Here is a 21281-nt window from a genome sequence, read left to right as displayed (position 1 = left end):
AAGATACAACATTTGCTTCTGAATTTGTAATTCTTCCAGCTGGTTCCCTCCAGGGGCTTCCAAGGGTGGGGGGTCTTCAGCCCACTTGCCATGGGCAACCCATGCCTCTGAACCCCAAATTGCTTCTTTGTCTTTTTTAAATTGGAGCTGCATGGGGAAGGAGCGGGCTAAAGGGCCAACAGAATTAGAGTCTTTTCCACTAATAGCCTGAATCTCTGATGAACTTGTCAAAGCGGGGGAGAAGGGCCTGTGCCAGAGCATCCCTAAGGGGGGCATTATGCAAATGCAGAAATTAGTTGGAAACAGCCTGAAGGGAAACATGTGGAAATTTAAATCCAAGGAAGAGCATGATCGCTGCTGAATAACTTATTATAAACTCACAGTGTCTGCTGTAGCTGCCTAAGCAGAAGGGAAGGAAGCAAAAAAGCAACAAGACACAGCAGTCACGGAAGGTTCAAGCTCCAGAAATTTGATTGAGCTTAAAAAAAAAAAAATTAAATTAAACTGCCAGTGGGTGAGGAAGTAGTGACTCTTCATCCCCTTCCTCCTATCCTCCCAGAGAAGGGTCCCTCTCCCAACCAGGACCCTCAGCTCAGCAGCAGAGCTCTGTAATGATCCAGATCTCATAGGGGATACTCTGAAATTTGGGGGGAAGGAGGAATAGCCTCAAGTTCTGGCCTGGCAACATGTCTAGCTCAGAAAGAGGGAATGGAGGGAGCCTGGCAGGTCACTGCTGTGGGAGGTGATGCGAAGGGCAGAAAGTGCAAAAATGATTTTTGTGTAGAGGGGCGGTGACAAAGTGAGATCTCTGGTGGCTGAGGAGGGAGACTTTGGCATCTCTGAGATGGGAGTGGAGGAGGGTTGGTAAAACAGTGACATCCTGTAATCACAACCTGCTGTCCTTCTCTGCATCCCAGAGCTTTCTAAAAAATAACCACAAGTGGTACTGAAGAGTTCCATGACACAACTCCCTCTTCTCCATTCATGATTGGGACATCTGTTTGTAACCAGGTTCCCCACCAGATGGCTGCAGGTGCCTGTCCCTGAGAACACAGGTACTGACTGGCACCCTCAGCACAGGTCTTTCAACCCCCTGGCCTCAGCAACCCTGTACCATCACCCTCCCCCCCACTGCTCCCCAGATGCCCATGTCCTGACTCAGTTTCCCCACCAGCCTTCATCCTAAGCCAGTGGCACTGAGTGACAGGCATGGACAGTCACCAGAAAGCCCATTCCCTGCCCCCTTCCCCAGATCTGAGCACAAACACGCCTCTCTCGTTTCACATACTCTGTGGCCTTTGGGTTGCCAGAAGTGCCATGACCAGGTGTCGTAGATGCCCTCCTTCTTGTGAGGACAAGAACTTGGGGACCAAGCCAGCCCCACTCCCTGTACTGGTTGAACATCCCCTCCATCCCTCCCCTGCCCTGGAGATGCTCCTTGCTCAGCCAGGAGCTCAGAGCAGCACTGTCTGAGGTGTATTGGGATTTGGTTTCTTTTTGCAGCAGCGCCAAACACGTCTTCTAGCTTGAGCTCCTTTTGTAACCTCCACAGCACCAAGGTGAGCACTTCCTGCAGGCCTTTCTCTTCAGAAACAGCTAAGACAGGGTGGATGAAGCCTGTGCCAAGGGCGGGGGTGGCCTTTGAATCCTACCTCCTTCTGGGATGCAGCCAGGAAGAAAGCTGCTGAGGAAAGAAGCACCAGCACCTCAGCACAGATCTGAGCAATCGATACATCTGAGCTGTCGCCTGCTCTGCTGCCACCGCTCACCCCTCAGCAAGTGCTGTGGTGTGCCAAAACAGTCTCACTGGCTACAAACAGGAGCTGGGAAGTACTGATGGGGGCTGCTGGGATGGGGCCATGATGGATCGCACTCCTCTGCCCACGGCAGAGGGGAAAAAACCTGGTGTGGTTGTAGGGGACTCACAACCCCTGTGGGACACTGTCCCCAGCCAATGAGATCCACCAGGACACTGGTCCTTCCGCACACCCCCAGCCAACTTGCCCCTCCTTGGGGTCAGCAGGTGATGTGGAAACTACCAGAGCAGGATATGGGGTGTCCCTCGTGCTGCACTCCCAGCACCCTCACTCCCTGGGAGGACAAAGCCCCTTGTGGAGGTAAAGCCACCATCTGCTCTTGTCACCAGCACCCATCAGCGGGGTGGGATTGCAACCATGCTAGTGGAGCAGAAATGCCTTTATTTCACCCCCATCTCTCATTTGGAGGCTGGTGGGAAAAGAGACATGGGGAAATAAAAGCAGAGTGAGTCCTTTGGCTCACTTAATAGCACAGTGAGTGTTTTCCCTTCACTGTAATCCAGTAAGGAAATAGCTAATTATCTGAGACAGGGCAAATTTTTTTCTCTGTCAAAAAACCCTTTAAAAATCATGTAGCAGTGCATCTCTTCACCTAGTTTATCTTTTCCTCTTTGCTCCCCAAAAACAACCTGCAGTGGAAAGAGCATGGGGAGGCACAGCCTGTGGCAATGCCATCTCTCCTGGGGCTGGTGGGAGAGGATTTTTGCAGAGAGAAGCCAATTAGGAGCTATCGCTCAGGCAGGCATCAGCTGCTGGGAAATCAGGGGCTTCATTAGCTCTGCTCTCACCACACACGCAGGCACCAGCTCACTCTTGCACAGACTCTGGCAGCCACACATGCCAGAACACACTGCTGGGGTCAAGCGGTCCCCATGGGGCAAGAGGACAAGTGCTGGCAAGAGGGGACAGAGCATTAGGCGGGGACACCTTGCTGAGGACAAGGCACGGTCTCTATGGTCACTGGTGAGTGCCAGGGCTCGCTGTGATGCCTCTGGAGGGGCTTGGTCAGTGAGGGTGACACAGGAGGGTGTTGGCACCACCCTCCACTGCTCAGCTATCCCTTGTGGTGCCAAGGGACTGTACCCATACAGCCCCCTCTCCACTGTTCCACTCCATGTCCTGGTGGTGTCCAGGCACAGGGATATTTGGGGACCAGGCCTGCAGGTGTGCTGTTCATCTGAGCTGACCCTGCTTTTGCTCTAGTTGATGTCTGGTCTGGATCTTAGAAGCAAGGAAGGTCTTTGCAGATGGACAACAAATGCCCTTTAGTAGGTGTATGCTGAAGATGCAATTTAAATATTCTCATTGATGGTACTTCAGAAGATTTGGAGACTCAAGATTAACAGGTGTCAGAAGCACCCAGCTTAGGAGTTCCTAGGCCAGATAGAGCCTGTGTCTCCCCACCCAAAATCAGCCGGATATCCCCAGAGCAGAGAAGCTGCCCCTCCAGCTATGACAGAGAGCGGGATGGGGATGAGGATAGGATGGGGGCAATGCTGGAAGAGCCGCTCTTCTCCCCCCACCCTGCCCCACTCCTGCCCATTTCTGCTCAGGAACTTTTCTGGCTCTGGGGCTGTGCTCAACTTGCTCCCATCCTCTGAAGGCTTCCCAGCAGAAATGCCCCTGCTCTGCAATTGCTCCATGTACTTTTGGAGACACAATGCTTAACCAGTTTTTAACCCTTTCAGTATTTGCTGACTTCATTTTTAAATAAATCTTGTTGCTTAATCAAAATGTCAGGCAGGATCAATCCCAGTTTCTCACAGAAATCAGAGTGCAGAGTGCTGCCTTCTCCTGGCACTGAGAGCTGAGGGACAGCCCAGTGGGCAAGGGGCCCTTCCAGCCACCCAGACAGGCTCCCTGCCCAGATTCACCTGTTATGGAAGTGCCTTGAAGATATAACTTTATTCTCAAGCACCTGAGTTTGGCAGGAGTGTGTGTCCATCCTGCCACAGCTCTCCTACCTTTCCCAGCACTACAGTTACCGAAGTGATGGAAAAGAGATGGGGAGATCAGTAAAGATGCCAGGGGAGGAGAAATGAAATGCAAATATAAGTGCAGTATCTGCTGAAATGCCATCCTCAAAATAGCTTATCAAAATAGTATATCAAAATCTAGGCATAGGCACCAAACTCTTGACACTATTAGGCTAGAAAAAGGAAAGTTTGCTTCCTAAAGTGCTTTCATACCTGAGTACTTTCTCCAAAACTGTAGTATTTTCCAGCTGTTGACTGTGCTAAAATAGCCTTTACACATCAGCTTACTTGCTTTCTAGAAGAGGAAAGGCTGGAACACTGCATCTGGAACTTGGCCAAACTGCTGGGATGGAACCACATCAAGAGTTGTCAGGTGGGGACTGGCCCAAGAAAGCTAAGACAGGTATTAATGGGCTGTTGATATTTTAGAAGATCAGTTGGGCTGGAGGACAAGATCCTTGATGATCTATATGAGGATTGATCTTCCATATTTTCACTAGCAAGCTGGCATAGGAAAGAGTGTCATTTGCTACATACCTTAGTGTTATTTGCTAATGAGACAAATTAGGAGGGTTTTAAAATACAGAAGAAGAGTAGAGAAACTGGACTACCTTGAAGGCAGGAGTGGTAGAGATGGGATGAAATGCAGGGAAATGCAATGAGGTGTTGCCAGCAGGAATTGCTGCAGCAGGCAGGGAGGTCCTCAGCTGGCAGCAACCAGGGAAAGGCCTGAGCAATTGCTCTAACATGAAAAAGGCAGATCTGATGTTTGGGTAATTTGTTCAGCAAAAAAATATTCATGAAGCATAATGGCAGGGCAGTGATGGGCCACAGCTGGACTCCAGAAGACATTTTCAGCCACAGCACATGAGATGAATTTTAATGGAAAGGAGGCAGAGCAGGTGGTAGAAGAACAGGGAACAGGACCTGGCAGTTGCTGGCATAACCTGCTGGGACAGAGGCAAATGGTTCCCCACAAATACCCCTGGGGCACAGGAGGAAAAAGATTCTGTTTGAACAACTGAATTGGCTTGGCAGCACCAGTTGCCTGTAGTCGGGACCTATGGGGGGAATGATGCAGGGGACTGATAAAAATGATCCCTTTTTTCCTCTCATCCTTTTTTCCCCTTCCCACACAGATATTCTTGACAATGAATAGCTGCTATGCTTGTCAGCACCTGAGCAGCTTTGAATGGTGGCTCTGGCTTCTCTATCTTCCTGCTGCTGCTGCTTCTCTACTCTGATAATCCCAGGAGAGCACAGGAGCTATCCTGTGAAATGCAACCCTTCTGCCACCTTGATGTGCTTTCAAGACCAACACTATTGCTCTTCACACCAACAAACAAGCTGCCTGTGCAAAATCTGGAGGCAAAGCCGTGCTTGAGCTAACATGTATCAGCTATGTCCCAAAGCTTTGCTTGAGCAAATTAACTATTCCCACAGCACCTGGGCAGGCTCTACTGCACTGCACTGCCCACCTTCCACACTCCTCCCACTGCCACAAATGAGATACCTTAGTGGCAAAGCAGAGGAGAGCCCTAAATTACAGGTAAGCTAAAGGCTGGTCCCTATGTGCTTTGCAGCCCCCCACCCTCTGCTTTCCAGTCACCTTCTAATTTTCATCTTTTCTGGGGTCAGTATTTATAAACACCTGACTGTGAAGGAGTTCAGGTGCCACATGAGCTAAACCTCACTGCCCAGGTGCAAAGGGAGAGATTCACCATCCAGTGCCTGGCACTGTGATGTGGAGCAGCAGAGCCTGCCTCAAACTCACCTCCCAGCACCCGCCCAGTCTGATGGCAGCATGACATTTACCAATCAAGTGCTACAATTTCCCCCCATTTAAACTGTGCTCAGCCGCAAATGACATCAATAAAGAACAAGCACTCACCATTTAGGTGGTGCCAGCCGGCAGTGATCCAACATGGCCTGCTGCCATCAAGGCACAGGGAGGAAAATGAGTATTATTCTCCCCACCATGCCCCACCCAGGCATCCAGCTAACAGCAAGGAAAATATCACACCTAGATCTCTTCAACAGGGCTTCTAAAAATTGTCTTGCAGAGGGTTGTGGAGCCTAGTATGCAGAAGAGGTTCATCCTGCAACTGGCCAGATGTGATGCATGCAGCATTCCCAGTTCAGGGAGAGTTGGGTGGTGCGAAGCAGAAGTCATTCCTTCACTCTGCAGAGCACTGGGCCACACCACAAAGGCTCCCCTAGGCTCTCCTGATGCCCACCCGCCCCCAGCAGCACCTGCCCACCAGCCCTTGTGCTGTGCCATGCTGATGGAGGCCCCAGCCCTGCTGTCAGGCACAGGCCACCCCAGCCTCGTGGCCATCCAAACAGGGCCATGTTGGCACCACTCACTATCAGAAAACCCACCTTTTCTGCTGCTTCCCTTGGCTCAGGCATGACGGGGAACACTCTGGAGGGGGTATTCCATCCATTTTCACAGCTGCTGCCACAACCACCACTGCTGCTGAAAGCAGCTATCTCCAGCCTCCAGCAGTTTGGAGACATAGGTAATCTTTCTGCAGTAATTACCAGCTCACTCCCTTAGAGGAGTTCATGGATGAGTCCTCCCTGGCAGCTAATTACTTCAATTACTTCCTGACACAGAGCCCAGGGCTCTCTGCAGCAGCACACAGCACTGCTTGGCAGCACCCTGCTCCTTATGTGCCTCCCTTCCCAAAACAGCAAGTGCCCCCAAACCCCTCCTCTGGGACCACGGAAGACATGCTGGAGTGGATGGGCAGTGGTGAGACCCCACTGTCACCAAGGACAAGGAGCTAAATGGTTTCTTAAGACATGCCCCAGATCCTGGTTCAACGTGGCTGCCCCACCACAGGACATGCCTGAGCACCCCTTTCTCCTGCAAGGCTGCTGCAGAAGAAAGCTCAGCAGAACTTTATAGCATGGGGCCCCTCTGCCTAGGAGGCTCACAGGGAGTGAAGCCAGACTACTTCAGGAACAGGAACAGGCTGCAGCAGCCAGTGACAGGTTCCAGACAGCTTAAGGAAAAACAAGTTATTTGTGAGCAATTTTGGGAGGAGATGTGGCAGACCAGGGGGATAGATTTGGGACAGACACACCACATGTGTTATGGCATCTCCTCTTAACATGGTCACCAAAGCTCATAATGCCCTGTCAAAGGCCTGAGAGTAAGACAAGTGTCAGTCCTGCTGACCCAGCCTCAGGAGCTGACCTTGTAAATGCAGAGCTTGGGAAGATCTCCCCCCACATCTGTAGGTTGCTCTGAGTTCTGACAGCTTCCTGGGAAGCAAGACCAGGTACTGCAGTTGTTACCACAGCAGTGGTGACAGCCAGTGGTACCAGCCAGCCCTAGACATCCTACAGCCTAAGTCCTGCACAGCCATGCTGACAGACACCACAGGAGAACTCGCACACTAAGGGGATAAGGGTTTTTGGAGTCAGGCAGAGACCTCCTCAGCCTTACACCTCAAGATGCTCACAGGGCAGAGGTACAAGCAGGTGGTTTCAGCCTCCCAGTACACCACCACCACTTCAGGGCAGGACCACCAAATCTCAGACACTGTCTGTGTATCTCTGCTGTCACACAGGGCTGGGCACACTGGGTTATCTCCAGCCTTGCATCTGTTCTGAAAAGCAAGCCTTAGGCTCTTACCAGGGAAAGCACAGCTCCAGCCAGGCCTCCAGAGAGGCGACATCAGGCAGCAGACACTCCCCACCAGGAACCAGAAGAGGACCTTCTCAGGAGCAGGGAGTGTGCATAGTCTCTCCCTGCCCGTTAGACAGTTTTAGAAAGCAGAGAGGAAGGGGAAAAAAAGCCTCGCCTAGAAATCAGGCAGTGAGAGTGAGAAACCACACAGGACTAGGAGTGGAAGAGTCTTTATTGCTTTGGTTTCTTACAAGTGAGAAATACACATCAATGTTGCTTGCAGCACAGCACAGGGGATGCAGGGACACTGGGCACACAAGTTGCAGTCTCTGTGCATTCTCCTAGACTTCAGGGAGGAGAGACCCTAGAAAAGTAGGGTAGCTTCCAGCTGAGAGAATAAAGGTTTGTGTGAAAGGTTATTGCTACAAGACCTGAAAGGTCATGGACCTTTCTCCAGAGCCTGCAAAAGACACTGACTCCTAGCTTAGCATTCCCAGCACACAGATTACAGTGAGGACACAAACAAGTCCCCTCATCTACCAGTCTCTGCTCCATCTAGGAAAGATCAGAACAGCCAGAGGCAGGTATTAAAAGCAAGAGCTTCACTCATCCCAAGTGAAGCTTTTATTCTCCTTAGCTGGAAAAAGTACCAAGATGCTTCTTGCATAAAGCTGAGCACTCCCCAAACCTCTCCTCACCTACAGCTGAGCCAGTACTACTCTGCTCATTGACGAGATGCTAGGCACCTCCAGGCTCATCCTGCACATCCACATTACTTGTTCAAGCAACTTCCTGGGGCAGAGAGACTTCCACATCCTCCATCTCATGAGGCCCAGCAGCATCCCATGACACTGGCACAGTATTACCTCCCTTGCTCATTCTCTGAGCACAAAGAAAGGAAAATTACCTGGCCCCTCTCCCTTGGGATACTCAATGCCTTCTCCTTCCACTCCTCCAGCCTCTGGGAATAGGCACTATAAGGATGCTCCCATACCTGATTGAACCACACAAAAAAAGAAAGCCAGAGACTAGGAACAAAACAAAACCAAACCAGAACAAAAATTAGCCCCGACCTGGGCGCTGCACCGAGAGCCAAAGGGCACAGCAGCAGAGGAGCTGTGGCCAGCTCAGGCATCCACCAACGTTAGCCCGTCGTGCAGGGCACGCTTCCACATGTAATAGGTGGAACGGGCTGTGAGTGGGAAGCGGGCACTGAATTCCTTGTAGGTTGGGAAGGTCTTCGACTCAAAGCGTTGCTGCAGGAACAGCTTGGCCTGTGCCTTGAACTGGGCAGTGGCGATCACATCCATCACAAACATCCGGCTGTTGGTGCTCTCCGACATGGCATAGCCCGAAATGGTGGTGTTGCACGGCATGGCAGGCACTGGCTTATCTATGTGCTTGGTGGCTACTTCCAAATGGCACTGAGGTTTGAGGCCTGGCTCTGCTCTTGGAGGTGCCAGGGAAGCCACACGGTTCAATGGCAGGCTGGAGCCACGCCAGGGCAGGCGATGCTGCCAAACGGTTTGGCCACTGCCCTTCCAAAACCAGTAGGCTGTGGAGGAGAGAGATGGATAGCGCAGGCGGTACTTGCAGAACGGCAGCTGCAATTGCTGGACCTGCCTCCTGGCCACATCTCGCAGCTGCTTTCTCCAGCACAGAGAAGGATGAAGCTGGAGCAGACTCCTGGATGCTGGCCGGTCCCCATTCCGTCTCTTCCTAACAGGCACACTGCTTGGCTTCAACTGCAGGAACGGCTTTCCTATAGCTAGAGTTTTCTGGTTATCCAAGGGTGACTGGGGGTGCTTGAAGTTGGGGTTCTCCTTGATTGCTTTTCTTCGCCAGTTATAGTAAGTGGACCTGGAGATGCCTGGGAAGCTGCGTTTGAAGCATCTGTAAGGCACCAGAGTGTTCATGGAAATGCATTTCTCCAGGTAGGATTTGGCTCCTTGCATAAAGATTCCTGCTTGAATGGGATCTGGGGAAGTACTTGAGGATTTTAAGCTCCCCTGTGGATTTCCCAGCTCAGTCACATCAGCCTTTTTTGGGACAACCCTGTGAAGTTCCTGCAACCTGTGGGCCTCAGACAGAGCAGAGGTATCACCATTGACCATGCTCTGCATCTCATGCTTCCAGGCATAGTATGTGGATCGGGAAATTTCTGGAAACATTTGTCGGAAGTGCTGGAGGGGGATTACATTGCCCTCCTGAAAGCAGGACTGGAGGAAGTGTTTAGCTGCAAACCTGGCAGCCGCTTTCTGCCGGTGCTCCCGAGACTGGCGCTTCCAGCGGTAGAAGGTGCTCTTGGTAATGCTGTAGCGGTCACGCAGGTTGGAGTAGGTCAGCTGGGGGTCACTGTTCAGCAGCTCAAGGGTCTTCATGGGCTGGACAGGAGGCTCTGGTGAAGGTATTGTGGGTTCCAGTTCCTCCAGGCCAACCACAGCCACAAAATACTGCGCTTTGAAGACCTGCCGGGAGAGCTGCTGCCCTGACCACATGATGTGTAGCGTGGAGGTTCGTGGGCCACACTTCCTGGGCCGGATGAGCCGGTTAAAATAGGGTCGGATCTTCAAGTTGCTCATGGGATAGATGGAGTAGATGTTACACTGCAGTACTGAGGCAAGGGCATAGACATGCCACATGTTGGCAAAGGTGCCAGGAAAACAGGTAGCTTTGATATCAGCATCAAAGATGGCTTCCAGGATAGCCATGGGGAGGCTGGTCATCTCCGGGGTCTCCTCAGTGCAGAGGGAGTAGCGGGCAGCCTGCAGCATCACTTTGGAATCAATCATGCCATTCAAGTAGTATTGTTTGTGCAGCAGCATTTCCACCACAGTACGCACCTGCAGCTCCAGGCTGAGGCTGGGGTTGCCCCAGAGCAGCACACTAGCAGCCTCAAAGAGGCGGTTTCCCTCACCCTTGCAAACGAGAGGCAGCATGTTACTTGGGGCATCCTCAGGATAGAGGCTCCTGGCTACTCGGTCAACCTCCAGCTCCTCTTGGAACTGACTTCCACAATAACCAGGCAGGGAGAAAGATGACAAGGTCCTCTCTGCCTCCAGCGCAGCACTGGTGAGGCCCTCCAGACCAAAGCATTCAGTGGCTTCCTGTAGCTCCTGCAGCACAGACTGCACCAGCTGGTGCCTCTGAATCATCCTGAAGGATGGCAAAAATAAAGAAGTCACTGGAGATGAAGACATTGCACACTCCAGACTGGCAGTGACCTGGCCTCCAAGTCCTCCAGCTCCTGCCCAAAGGACAGGATGGGGGGAAAAGGCAGAGGAAAGGCCACCATGCACATTCCAAGGACAAAGGAGGAAGCTGCAGTCCTCACCAGGCAGACCTGGGAGTGGAACATGGGCTCGGCTTGCTCACCAGTGACCTCCTGTGGGCAGCACATATGGCACACAGCCTCCACTTGTCTAAGCGAAACTAAGGAGTGACTGCACCCATGGGGTGGGAAGCCAGGTCATCTCCTACCACTGCATACCTAGTTTTAGCCTGGCATCACTCCTACACCCACCTCTCCCTCTAGTGGTTCCATCATTCCCATTTTACTACTCCCCTACGAGCACCCAGAGAGAAGTTTCCATCTCTGCAGGAAAGGACCTGTGACAGAACCACCCTGTTTGGGGCCATGGACACACCTGGCTCAAGCTCAGCAGAAGAAGGGGCAAGGAGCTTGCCTTCTCCCTCAGAGCAGGGCACTGCAGCTGCACCCATTGCATGCACCAAAAACTGCCACAGAACCTCGGATGGAAGTAACAGAGCCAGCCCAAGCCATGGCCATGCTACCTGAGCTGACACTAGATGTCACTTGCTGCTCAGCTGACACACGCCACCAGCGAAGGAGAAGGCACAAAAGGAGGGCTTCTCTTGGATGAGCTACCAGGCAGGAGGCAACCCAAAAGTAGAGTGCAAGCACTGAGTGGGCATTTCAGAGTCTTTATGGAGCACTCCTCCCTGCCTGAGCTGGTCCCAGTCCTGTCCTACCTCTCTCTGCATGCCAGTTCCCACTCATGAAATACAAATGGTCAAAGCTTTGTATTTCTACTGGATTCCACACAGGAATCCAAAAGCTTTGTTCAGCTTTTGGATTCCTATGTGGTTCTGTCCTGACCACTTCAGGGGCTTTCATGATGGCTGCATGTCTCTTAGCTCCAGCTTCATCAGTGCAGCCCTCTTCAGCATCCTTTCACAGTCAGACAGCCCAGACCTCTCCCCAGCCAGCCTACTCTCCCCCTTTTGCACCAGTTTTCTCCCAGGGATCACAACACCTCACTCAAGAAGCCAAATCTCCCCCATTTTCTCCTAAACTTCATTCTTATACTATGCCTGATATGTACACCATCACTTTGCAGCCTGCTCAGTTCACAGCCCAGCCAGAGCTCACCTTCTCTCAACACTTGACAGGTATCACTATGCACTCACAGCTCTGTGGGTACGTGAGGAACAGCAGAAGCAGGAAAAGCAGCAGCTCTACAGTAAAGCAGATGTCCAGCCAGAACTCTCCCAATTTTCAGCCCTGCTGCAGATATGGTTATTAGTGCTATAACATCTATGGCCCCTGGCCATGAGCAAACTACATGAGGTGCCACAGAAACACAGGGACACATGCAAGTTCTTCATCATCAGAAGCCTCTGTGATGCTGCCATTGCCCCTTGCCTTTAATCAGATCACAGGTAGTCACCAATTGCAACCCTACCCCTGCTCCAAACCTCTCCACAATCTCCTGCATGTCAGAGGCCAGAACGCTCTTACAGCTGCTCCCACAGCTGTAGGGCATCAGTTACTAGAGACAAACACAGGAGAATGCACACAGCTGTGAAGAAGGGAAGATAAACCTGTCCTAAAATCCTGGTGTCAGAAGGTATGAAATTGTCACTTCAGGTCAGATCTGCATTGTTATTTTCCTAGAATCTGTAGAAATTTTGACTAAGACTATGTTGAGTGATATGAGCTTGAAGAGCTGAAACAGGCACAACTCAGGACAACTATAGGGCTGAGAGAGCCCAAGTCCTCCCTCTCTGTGGTCTGTCAAATGCTTTAGGAGCCAGCTACCTCCCCTTGCAGCAGCCCAGGTCTGCTGAGCACTGTCCCACCAGAAGAGCCAAGAAGGGCAAGACAGACTTTTTTCATCCGGAAGAGGGTGAGCACACAGTTGATATAGACTAGAGAGCATAAGCAACAACCCTGGTATTTCTGTCCTGGTAGGCATTTCCCAGCCCCTTATAGACTGAGGAAGAGCTGGAGGCACAGCTTAATGGCCATTAATCCTTTTCTTCAGCAATAAATCCGCAGCCTCAATGTCACTGTCAGCTCCTGCTTCCCAGAGCAATCCTAAGGCAAAACCCACAGCTGAATCAGCAGCAGGGAACTCCTGGGGCAGGTGGAGAGAGGCTTGGGTAAATCAGAAGCTGAAGTCAGACAAGCTGAGGGGCTTGGCTCATGGCCAGATCAAACCCAGCAGCTCTCAGCACAGAGGACCTGATGCAAAGGGAACACTTCTCCCTGCACAGCCCCAGGGAAGCATGCTGAACACGACAGACAAGTGTTCACTAAACCACCTCAGCACCAAGAAGTAACCAAGGGAACTTTTTTTGCTGCTGATAAAGGTTTTACCTAACTTGGCCACTTTTGCATTGTAACAGATAAGGAAACAGCTGCGGGTCACGTTCCCTCACCTAAACTGATGGGCTGGTGGCATCCAGTAGTGCAAGTTCCCCCAGCCAGTCCCAAAAACGCTCCCAGCAGCAGAAATCCAGGAGACTTCAGCCCCAACTCCCAAAGACCCCATGTACCCCAGAGGAGCAGGGGTGCTCATGCACCCTAGCCCACCTGGGTAAAGTGGCTCACTTCCCAGCCCCAGCTAGGGGTTCACGCCACCCCACCGGTACAAGCTCTCATTCGAAAGGAGGGTATTTTAACCAGCGGGACTGAACGGCAGGAGCACAGAAGTGGTAGCCTCCAGCAGCTGTCTAGGCTAGAAATATCACCGGAGGAGCTCCAGGGGCAAGCAGCAAAGGCACCAGGATGCCTGCTCCATCTGCCAACATCAACATATCACCGAAGCTCACAAGTGGGGGGGTCGCCCACCGGGAGAGGGAAAAGCCTCAGACCCACCTTAACCTAGGCCGAAGCGCTGCAGCCAAGTCCGGCTTCGTCCGCCCCTCGGGCGGGGGCACTGAGCGCTCGGTGCGGGCGGCGCCTGACTGACACCCCCAGCCCCAGGCACCCGCGGCTGCTCACGCCTCTCCCGAAGGCGGCGGAGGTAGCTCTGTGCGGCTGCCCTGCGACGGGGACAGCCCCGCACCCCGGGTGGGAGCACAGGCGGCCGCTCCCCTCACCAGGAGACAAAGGGACACACAGCCCCGGGCCAGGGGAGAGGCCGCCGGTGCCCGGGTAGCTGCCGAGCGGAGACCGAGGGCAGAAGTGGACTGGACGCCCGCCCGCCCGGAGATGGTGCCGCCACAGCGGGACAGCCCGCGGCTTTGGAAGGGATGGCGAGGAGCCGAGGAGAGGAGCGGCAGCCCCGACGGCGCCCAGCACGGCTCCGCACTCACCTGACTCCGCGGGTCAAGTCACGCCCAGCCCGCACCCTGGGCCGCCCCGCACCTTTAAGGGCGGCGGCAGGAAGCGGCGCGGAGCCGCGGCCGCCCGGTGCCAGCCCCGCAGTGACCCCCGGGAGCGGGCAGCCGCGTGCGGCACCCGGCCGGGCCGACCCGGGCCGGGCCGCCCCTCCCCTCCCCTCCCCGCCGGCCCCCGCCCTCCCCTCCCCCGCCAGGAAGCGGGCCATCCCCGCGGCCCCGGCCCAGATGAAAGCGGAGCGGGCCGGGGGTCACTTCCAAAGCTAAAGTGATAATGGCCATTGTGCCGCCGCCGCCGCACTTAAAGGGCCCGCCGCCTCCGGCCGCCCAGCCCCGCTGCGCCCCGGAGCGCCCAGGCACCCCGCGCCCCAAAGCATCCTCCTGCCCCACATCCCGCCCGGGCTTGAGCCGCATGGCGAGTGGCAGAGCCCACTGGGGGGGCCACGGGGTGGGAGCTGGGCGCCTGCCTGCGCCATCGTGTCCCACCGGGAGCAGGCATGTCCCAGGTCAGTGTCTCTGCAGCCCAAGGGTTGGCATAGTCGGTATGTGTGTCTGCACCCTTCTCCTGGCTTGCTCCTGACGAGGCCATGGTCCTTCTGTCCTGCTAGCTAGGAGATGCCCTTTCCTCTCTCCTTCCCAAGTGGTGCCCTTTCACAGCAAGGCCAGGCTGGTGGAACCCTTGCGCTCCTAAGGCAGACAAAGCTGCCTGTCAAAACCTTCTCGTTTGTCTGTGGGAGGCACCCAAATTACAGAAACTTTTTCCCTGTCCTCAGCTCTGGACAGCCTTACATCTGCCTGCTGATGCCTGGGCCCTATTTCTCCCCATTATCTCTGCCCTGCTGCCTCCTCAGCCTAATCTCAGGGCCAAGATCCTCCTCCTTAACTCCCGCTCTCACAATGGCTTCATCCTGTCTCTTGGGCATCACGTGAGGCTGTGCAAACAGCCAGCACATCAGGCATCTCGTTCCAGCATCGATCCAGCATTGCTAAGTTGTCAACACCACCTCCACCCTATGGCCTCTCCACATGTCCAGACCTCTAGAGCTTCCTCCAGAACCTGTCTCATCCCAACCTACACAACCCCAAAACAGGAACCCAAGGAGCCTATCTGGTCTTGGGTGTGAGGCCTGGGTGCATTTTAATGACAAGGGTCATAGTTTGGTCCAGAGGGAAGAGTTGGGATCTTCGCTAACTGTGTCAGCACTTCATGTTCCCTGTGTGTGTGTAGCTCTGGTTGCAGGCAGTATCTAGCCTCCTCTCCCTCTCCCCAGCCTATCCCTGGGGACCAGCCTGAAACCTGCCACAATTGCTCCAAATCCAGTGAGGGACACAAAGTAACTCCTGATGCCAGAGACAGCAAGGGCTTCCTGTCCCACACGCCTCTGCCCTTGGGAAACCTCACTGTGGCACTCATTTCTGCTGAAGCATTTGGCAATGAGAGGGCAGGAGGGCTCACGGAGACACCACGTATAGGATTCCTGTGCAATTCAGGAAGCAACTAAACACAGATATTTCAAAGGGTAAATGTGCCCAGCTCCCTCTCCTGCTGCGTTTGCTTACACCACAGTCCAGGGGCAAGCATTGCTGCACAAATCAAGGCCTACCTTCACTGCCCAGAAGCACATATCCCAGAGCATTTTTTCCCACTTCTCTTGTCTCACATTTGATCCCAGGAATGCAGGGAGGGTTTGACAGGAGGAAAGGGCTCCCTGGAAGCTGTAGACTGGCTGATTGAGAGTCTTCCCAGCCTCAGTTAGGAGTCATCATCCCAGGTGACACTGAAGCCTGGCCTTCAGGACTCAGAGTCACTCTCACTGGACCCAGAGAAGCTACAGTGCAAGGAAGAGAGACCTAAACCATTCCCTGGTGAGCTTTATCCCCTTCAGACAATCTTTCAAAGCCAGCTCCACTCTCTCTATCAACCTGTCCAGTCCTGGCTCTTTTCTCCTCTGGCAGGCTAGTGTTCATATCCACAGCTGCTGAGCTTCCCTTCCCATCCTTCATCCTTTTAACTTCTTTGGTTGCAAATGCAAAGCAGTGCTCACAGGGCAGTGAGACACTGGTAAATGCCGGAGTCAGCAGGGTCAGTGATTAACATAGGAGCTGGAAAACACACAAAGAGACAGCTTGGGCAGTTCTGTTATGCAGATCACTGCACACACCCGCTTCCAGCTTATAAACAAGTAGTTAGCATTTTTCTGTTCCTTGGAGGAGTTCAGTGGGGGGACCAGAGTTCTTCCTGCTTTGGTGCAGGATGCTTCATCATTACAACCATGGAGCCCTTTGCAGTTTAGCTATGGCTGCCAGAAGCTTTTCTGTCTGTTGGGTTTTAACCTGCCTGCTTGCAACCCATTCTCTCCCAGACAAGGCTCAGAGAAAAGATGCAGAGATGTCCAGCTGTGGGGGGGGGGTCTCCAGGCACCGTGTTACCAGATGTGCTGTAAGGCAGGTTTTACTGCTCCAAGTTTGGGCACAGAGTCTTTTCCCAGGTCAAGAGCAACCTCTTTGTTTAGCAGATAGAATTGTTGTTGGTTTGAACCTCATGAGGATGTCTCAAGGACTTAGTGCTGAGTTCTTGTATAATAAGACAAGTCTTGCTCTGGTTCTGTCACTGGACTGTGACAATCTTGACAGTGCCACACATGGGGACAACATTTATACACTCAGCTATCCACCCCATCAGGAAAGTTCCCCAGTCCCACCTAGGGGACCTCCAGGAGTGGAGAGAGTCAGAGCACCCTACCTACTGCAGGGCTGTCCATGGGTGGACCAGATGAGACTATTCAGACAGGATGGGATATAACTGAAACACCTGGGCAGCCAAATGCCATTTGGGACAGGTCAGACTGTGGACCAGTTGCCAAAACCACTTCTGGAGCTGGAAAAGGTTGACCCACACTACTTTATGACCCATTTATATTCTATACATGGGCTAAATTGACACATCCATCCTCTTAAAGTCATTGCTGGTACCCTGGCTTCTCTTTTTCCCACCTTTCTTGCTCCAGAGCACTGCAGAATTTGAATCTCTCCAGGAAGTCAGGGGAGATGGGAGTGTAGAGGGGCTGATGGAAATGAGAGCATGGGAGCTCCTCGGAGGGTCCTAAGTGTCTACTGTCTTGGCTGCTTTCTCTCCTGTGCCTGGCATTCCTCCACAAGGAAAGAGCAATGAGCAGAGCTTGCAGCCTGAACTGGCAAGAGAAATGGGGCTGCTGCAGCTGCAGTATGCCCACCAGTCTTAGGGAGAAGGAAGTTCAGGGGGTTCTGGTGCAATATTGCCCAAGAGGGACCTGGAAAACATGAAGTCCACCACAATTTTTGTAGTAACTTGTTTCCTGTGAATGACAGAAGTCCTTTTTTGGCATTCACATTGTCTGGTGACAATGTGAATGCCAAAAACACTTCTCATTCCCAGGCCTGAAACCACCTTTGAACCCACTGCCTCATGTCTGTGCTGAAGCCCTTAAAGTGATGATCAGAGAGAGTAATGGTTGGGCTCTGCAGAGAAGTCCTGTGAGACACCCTCTGGTCTATGCATGCCTGGGACAGTGCTGGACACCAGCAGACATAAATCATACTGAAAGTAACAAACTATAGGAGGTTTTCAGCCAGCAGTAGCAGAGCTGGAGTGATTAAATTATAAATAGGAGATGATGTGAGGAAAAAATCTATTTAGTTGTGCTGAAGTGAGAATTGGCAGGCAGGGATATTCAAGTGCATCAACCTCAGCAAAGGACAGCAATTAACAGGAGTGACTTCAGCTGAGAAAAAAAGGAGCAACACAGACACAGAAGTATTTGGCCTGAACTTGAAGACAGCTTAAGGGCAAGGCCTTAGGACAAGAGACTGGAGGCCCCTAAGTCTCTCTCACACCCTACAGTCCTCTTTCTTTGAAGCGAATCAGAAGTCAGGGTCGTTCCCCATCATCCAGCAGTTGTCACTGCCACCTCCTTCCCATCCTGCAGAAAACACCAAGGGCTCTCATTCCTCTTCTCCTCTCTCCAACCTAAAATAACTCTTTGTGGGACATGGGGACATCAGTGCTGTCTTCTGAGAGCCACTCCCTGTCCCTCTCCTAACAGTTACTGCTTCATTGTTCATCTTCTGGGTCACGTTCAGCACTGACCAGTCTAATGCACCATGAAGCACGGGAGAGCTGGACCTGCCTGCCCCCCACCCTGGGGTACCAGAGCCTTGAGAGCAGGTCCCATCTCTAATTCACCTCTACTCATCTCAGGGCTCTTTTCCCTTCTGGCTTCTGTCCAACTGGACTCCCTTTCTCTTCCCATTCTGTGAGATGGGGGTGAAAGTTTGAATTTGATGTTGGCACTGTGCTCTTGCTCCACAAGGCCTCTGTGAGGCTCCCAGGTGCAGAGGAGGAAATTAAATGTGAAACAGCAAGTGAAGTACCATAGCACTGAGCAAGGACTAGGAGTCCTGGCCACATCCTGTGGTCCTGGCCATAGGTGGGAGAGTGGGGGAGAGCTGGGAACTGAAGGAGATTCAAAGTCAAGATCAAAGCATTTCCCTCTGAAGCCCTAACACTCTCCTTCCCTCCCACTTGCACATAAAAGCACTCTGCCCTCAGAGGGCTCTCCTCTGGGGACGGTGGGTGGAGGAGGGGTCCCTTTCCCCCTTTTTTTTCCTGTGTTACTAATAATTCTTCTTATAGGTGAAATGCTGAAAATCCTTGACCTCTCCTCCCCCATGCCTGCTTCTTACCCAGATCCAAAGGGCCCAAAGCCGTTTCAATGACTAAGAGTTCATGGCAGACCTGGCCTGCTTTGGGGGTGTTACCAGCCAATGCCAGCATGGGGGAGATGCAGCAAGCAAAGCCTTTGAAGTGTACAGTAGAAAGACACTGTTAGAAGCAAAGCACAAGGAAGGAGGATTGAAAAGAAAGCAGAGCAGTTTGGCCCACAGGAGGGGGAATGGCTAATTAAGACAGAGAGTGTGGAGAAGGAAAAGGCGGAATCATTAAGATATCACAGCAGGAGCCCGTGGTGCGGCTCCATGGAGGTTTAAGCCATGCTGAGCCTGGCCTATGCTGTTTGCTCCCCATCGGTTTCCCATTCCCACCCTCTGCTTTGGGGTGGCACAGGAGTGTGAGGGACTCTGTCAGTCAGTTCAGCTTGCTGATCCAGCTGAAAATTAGCTGGTTTAGTTCACACCCTAATACAGACAGAGCTGAAACTCAGGATGGGAGTTTTCATTACCCCTTCCTTACCAGTGATCTGACAGAGGGCTAAAGCTTGTAGGTGATCCCAAATTAAGAACCTGCAAGCTCCAGTGAGGACAGGTACCTATGAGGAGACTCGAAATTGGAAACATGGGCAGGAAATGGTGGATTCAGTTTTGGAAAGCCCAGGAAGGGGATAATCTTCTGGCAGTGCTTCATTACGCAACATCACAAAGCCAGCAGCATTAAGGAAGACCCGGGAAAGAGGGAAAGCAAACTACAGATTCAAGGCTGCAGTTTTGTGTTTCTTTCTGTGATGACAGAAGCCGCTGCTTGCTTCAGAGAACACCCAGGACCACTTACCACACAGCAGAAGATGGGTTTGTCAGGCTTCTCCCTGCATCCCAGCTTCAGGCCAGCAGGCAGAGAGGGACCACAGGGAAATGGAAATATTGAGGGACAGTGGGGAACGATGTGAGCCAGGGACTGGGAGGCCAGGGATGCAGGAGAATCTGGCTTCCTTCACTGGTCCAGGGCAGGGCAAAATTGCATGGAACAGGCAGGGGAGGATGGGGGATGGGATGTTTCACACCTAGCAAGCAGGAGCAGATGGGGCTGCGGTTAAACACCACAAGGAATTAACTTGCACTGCCTCAAGGAGCCCAGGACCTAGCAAGCCAGGCCCAGCTCTCCCTTCCCTGGATTCATGGCATACACTTTGGTGACAGGTTAGCAATGCAGAGGGGGTTTCTCTTGGGTCTGTAGCTAGTCAGGGAGCTGAGATATGGCCCTTCAGTGCAAACAGACCCATAAAACTCTGCTCAAGTTGTGATTCCCCAGTCCTTTCCCAAGCCCTGCCCCCAGGCATACACTGAAATGGCCATGGTGTTTGCTGGGGGAGAAACGTGAGAAGTAGAGCTGGAGTGCTGTAAAAGATGTAAATGTTTCTGTGCTGACAGCAGCTGAGTGTCTAGGGCATAGCCTCGGAGGGGGGATGGAGAGGCACGAAGAAAGCACTTCTCTTTTGTTCTTGATCTTGGCTGCCTGAGGAGGGTTCCCAGGAAAAATAGTGAAGCTGATACGCCAAAGGGAGCTCACAGAGTGTGCTTTATCAGGTGGAGGTCATGGGGTGCCAGTGACAGAACAAAGGGCAGGGAGAAGGAAGAAGTAGGAGGGTGGGCTTGGGACAGACAGTTGTGGCCATCTCATCTCTGTGTTAGATCCTCTGACTCCCCTGGTGCTGGAAAGCCATTTCATCAGTCGAGGAGGGAAGGGAAAGAACACCCCCTCATCATAAAGTGGACAACAGAGCAAAGGAGTCAGTTCAACCCTGGTAACCACTGACAAAGTGACCCACACAATTGCCACAGCTGCAGTACTGCCCCATGAGATGATGTGACTGCCTAGGAGTAAACGTCACCCAGGTCTGATGCAACAGCTGAGAAAAAAACCCCAATGATTCTTTTAACATAAAAGTTAGTCATCACTGAGGTCAGGTTTTCACAGGGCTGATCTCTGCCCTCTGGAGCTTAACCTTTAGGTATGACTGATAGCATTGTGAATTCCAAAAGAGATGAGAGAAGGGAGATGAGGGCAAGGAGAAAGGGGCACTGCTTAGAGACAAGGCCATTTGCTGAGGAAACACACTGATGTGTCTTCTTTCATCCCTAAGAGCATATACACTGATTTTGTGAAGTGCGAAGTATGAATTATCTGGACCACTGAGCAGGTAGAAGCAGAGCAAAGATGAAGGAGATGAGGATGAAGGAAGAGAAGGAGGGCTGGGAGGCAGGGAAATGGCAGAAGAACAAAGCTACTAGGCATATGGGAAGAGGCCCCACAGGGCACATGCAAAAGCCCAAAGGCTCTGCAGAAGAAATGGCATCAACTGGATAGTAGGTGGGAGACACGCGAGTAAGGCAGGCATGGCAGCTCATAGACTCTCTCATCTCTATACACCAGGTTTGACCAGAAATTTCCTTGTTCTGAAATATTTCATAACTTTTTGGGTTATGAAACCAGATTCCAAAACAAACCTGAAAAAAAAAAAAAATTAGTTGGTTTCTGTATTAAAACTGGGG

The 21281-nt window shown here is 52.4% G+C and overlaps 1 protein-coding gene across 1 annotated transcript; it reads right to left on the bottom strand.

The window, feature by feature from the left end:
• Positions 1–7647: 7647 nt before the first annotated feature.
• VRTN (vertebrae development associated) lies at positions 7648–10588 on the bottom strand. Its single transcript, XM_059849978.1, has one exon. The coding sequence runs from the start codon at positions 10586–10588 to the stop codon at positions 8561–8563; it is 2028 nt and encodes a 675-aa protein (XP_059705961.1). The 3' UTR covers positions 7648–8560.
• Positions 10589–21281: the final 10693 nt, after the last annotated feature.

Source organism: Haemorhous mexicanus, chromosome 6, assembly GCF_027477595.1.
Source record: "Haemorhous mexicanus isolate bHaeMex1 chromosome 6, bHaeMex1.pri, whole genome shotgun sequence".
Lineage (NCBI taxonomy): Eukaryota > Metazoa > Chordata > Aves > Passeriformes > Fringillidae > Haemorhous > Haemorhous mexicanus.
This window is presented reverse-complemented; position numbering and strand designations above follow the sequence as displayed.

Excerpts from the sequence above, each read along its gene's own strand:
- VRTN (XM_059849978.1), bottom strand. The coding sequence starts at position 10,588 with ATGATTCAGAGGCACCAGCTGGTGCAGTCTGTGCTGCAGGAGCTACAG.